The sequence below is a fragment of the Myotis brandtii genome, unplaced genomic scaffold (assembly GCF_000412655.1).
Source record: "Myotis brandtii unplaced genomic scaffold, ASM41265v1 scaffold797, whole genome shotgun sequence".
In the NCBI taxonomy this organism is placed as follows: domain Eukaryota; kingdom Metazoa; phylum Chordata; class Mammalia; order Chiroptera; family Vespertilionidae; genus Myotis; species Myotis brandtii.
Genome location: NW_005371210.1, coordinates 222,723 through 223,211, shown reverse-complemented (window position 1 = coordinate 223,211; position 489 = coordinate 222,723). Strand labels below are relative to the sequence as shown.

The following is a 489-nucleotide window of genomic DNA, read 5'->3' as shown; positions in this document are numbered from 1 at the left end:
TGACTTTCCAGCTCCCCCCGCCGCTCCTCCGGCTCCTCCCGTCCCGATGGGCGCGTCTCCTCACGAAACTCCTTTTGGTCCCGTTATTTTCCAATAAGTTCCACCCCCTCTCCCTGCCCCACGCGAGTCCCAGCTCAGTGCGGCCCCTGACGGCGTCTGGATCCACGTTCGGACCCAACCTCCTCCCTTTCTCCCGCCAACTCTTCTCGAGGGGAGGGAGCCCGGAACCCGATGGTCAGCAAGATCTCACACACACACACACATACACACAGATACAGACAGACACAGAGATACAAACACACACACACAGATACAGATACACACACAGATACAGACAAACACACACAGAGATACAGACACCAGCTTCCTAAAGGGGTCGGGGCCTGAAAAAGAGAGGGGGAGGGGGAGGAGGGCTGCTAAGATCAAGCAGCTAAAAAACCCCCGAAAAGATCAAACAGGTGACGGGCAGGGCCAGCAACCCCGCTCCCC

General features: G+C 57.7%; 2 protein-coding genes across 2 annotated transcripts in view; one reads left to right on the top strand and one right to left on the bottom strand.

Annotated features, from left to right (window-relative positions):
- ANAPC11 (anaphase promoting complex subunit 11) overlaps positions 1 to 243 on the bottom strand; it is a gene marked incomplete at its 5' end in the record, with an annotated part of 2,933 nt that extends 2,690 nt beyond the window's left edge. The window contains one exon of the mRNA XM_014531229.1: positions 180 to 243. Within this exon, the coding sequence (XP_014386715.1) occupies positions 180 to 243 (64 nt within the window). The remainder of the gene's footprint in view (positions 1 to 179) is intronic.
- The window catches only part of ALYREF (Aly/REF export factor), a 13,261-nt gene that overhangs the window by 8,714 nt on the left and 4,058 nt on the right, over positions 1 to 489 (top strand). The gene's annotated exons all lie outside the window — the stretch shown is intronic.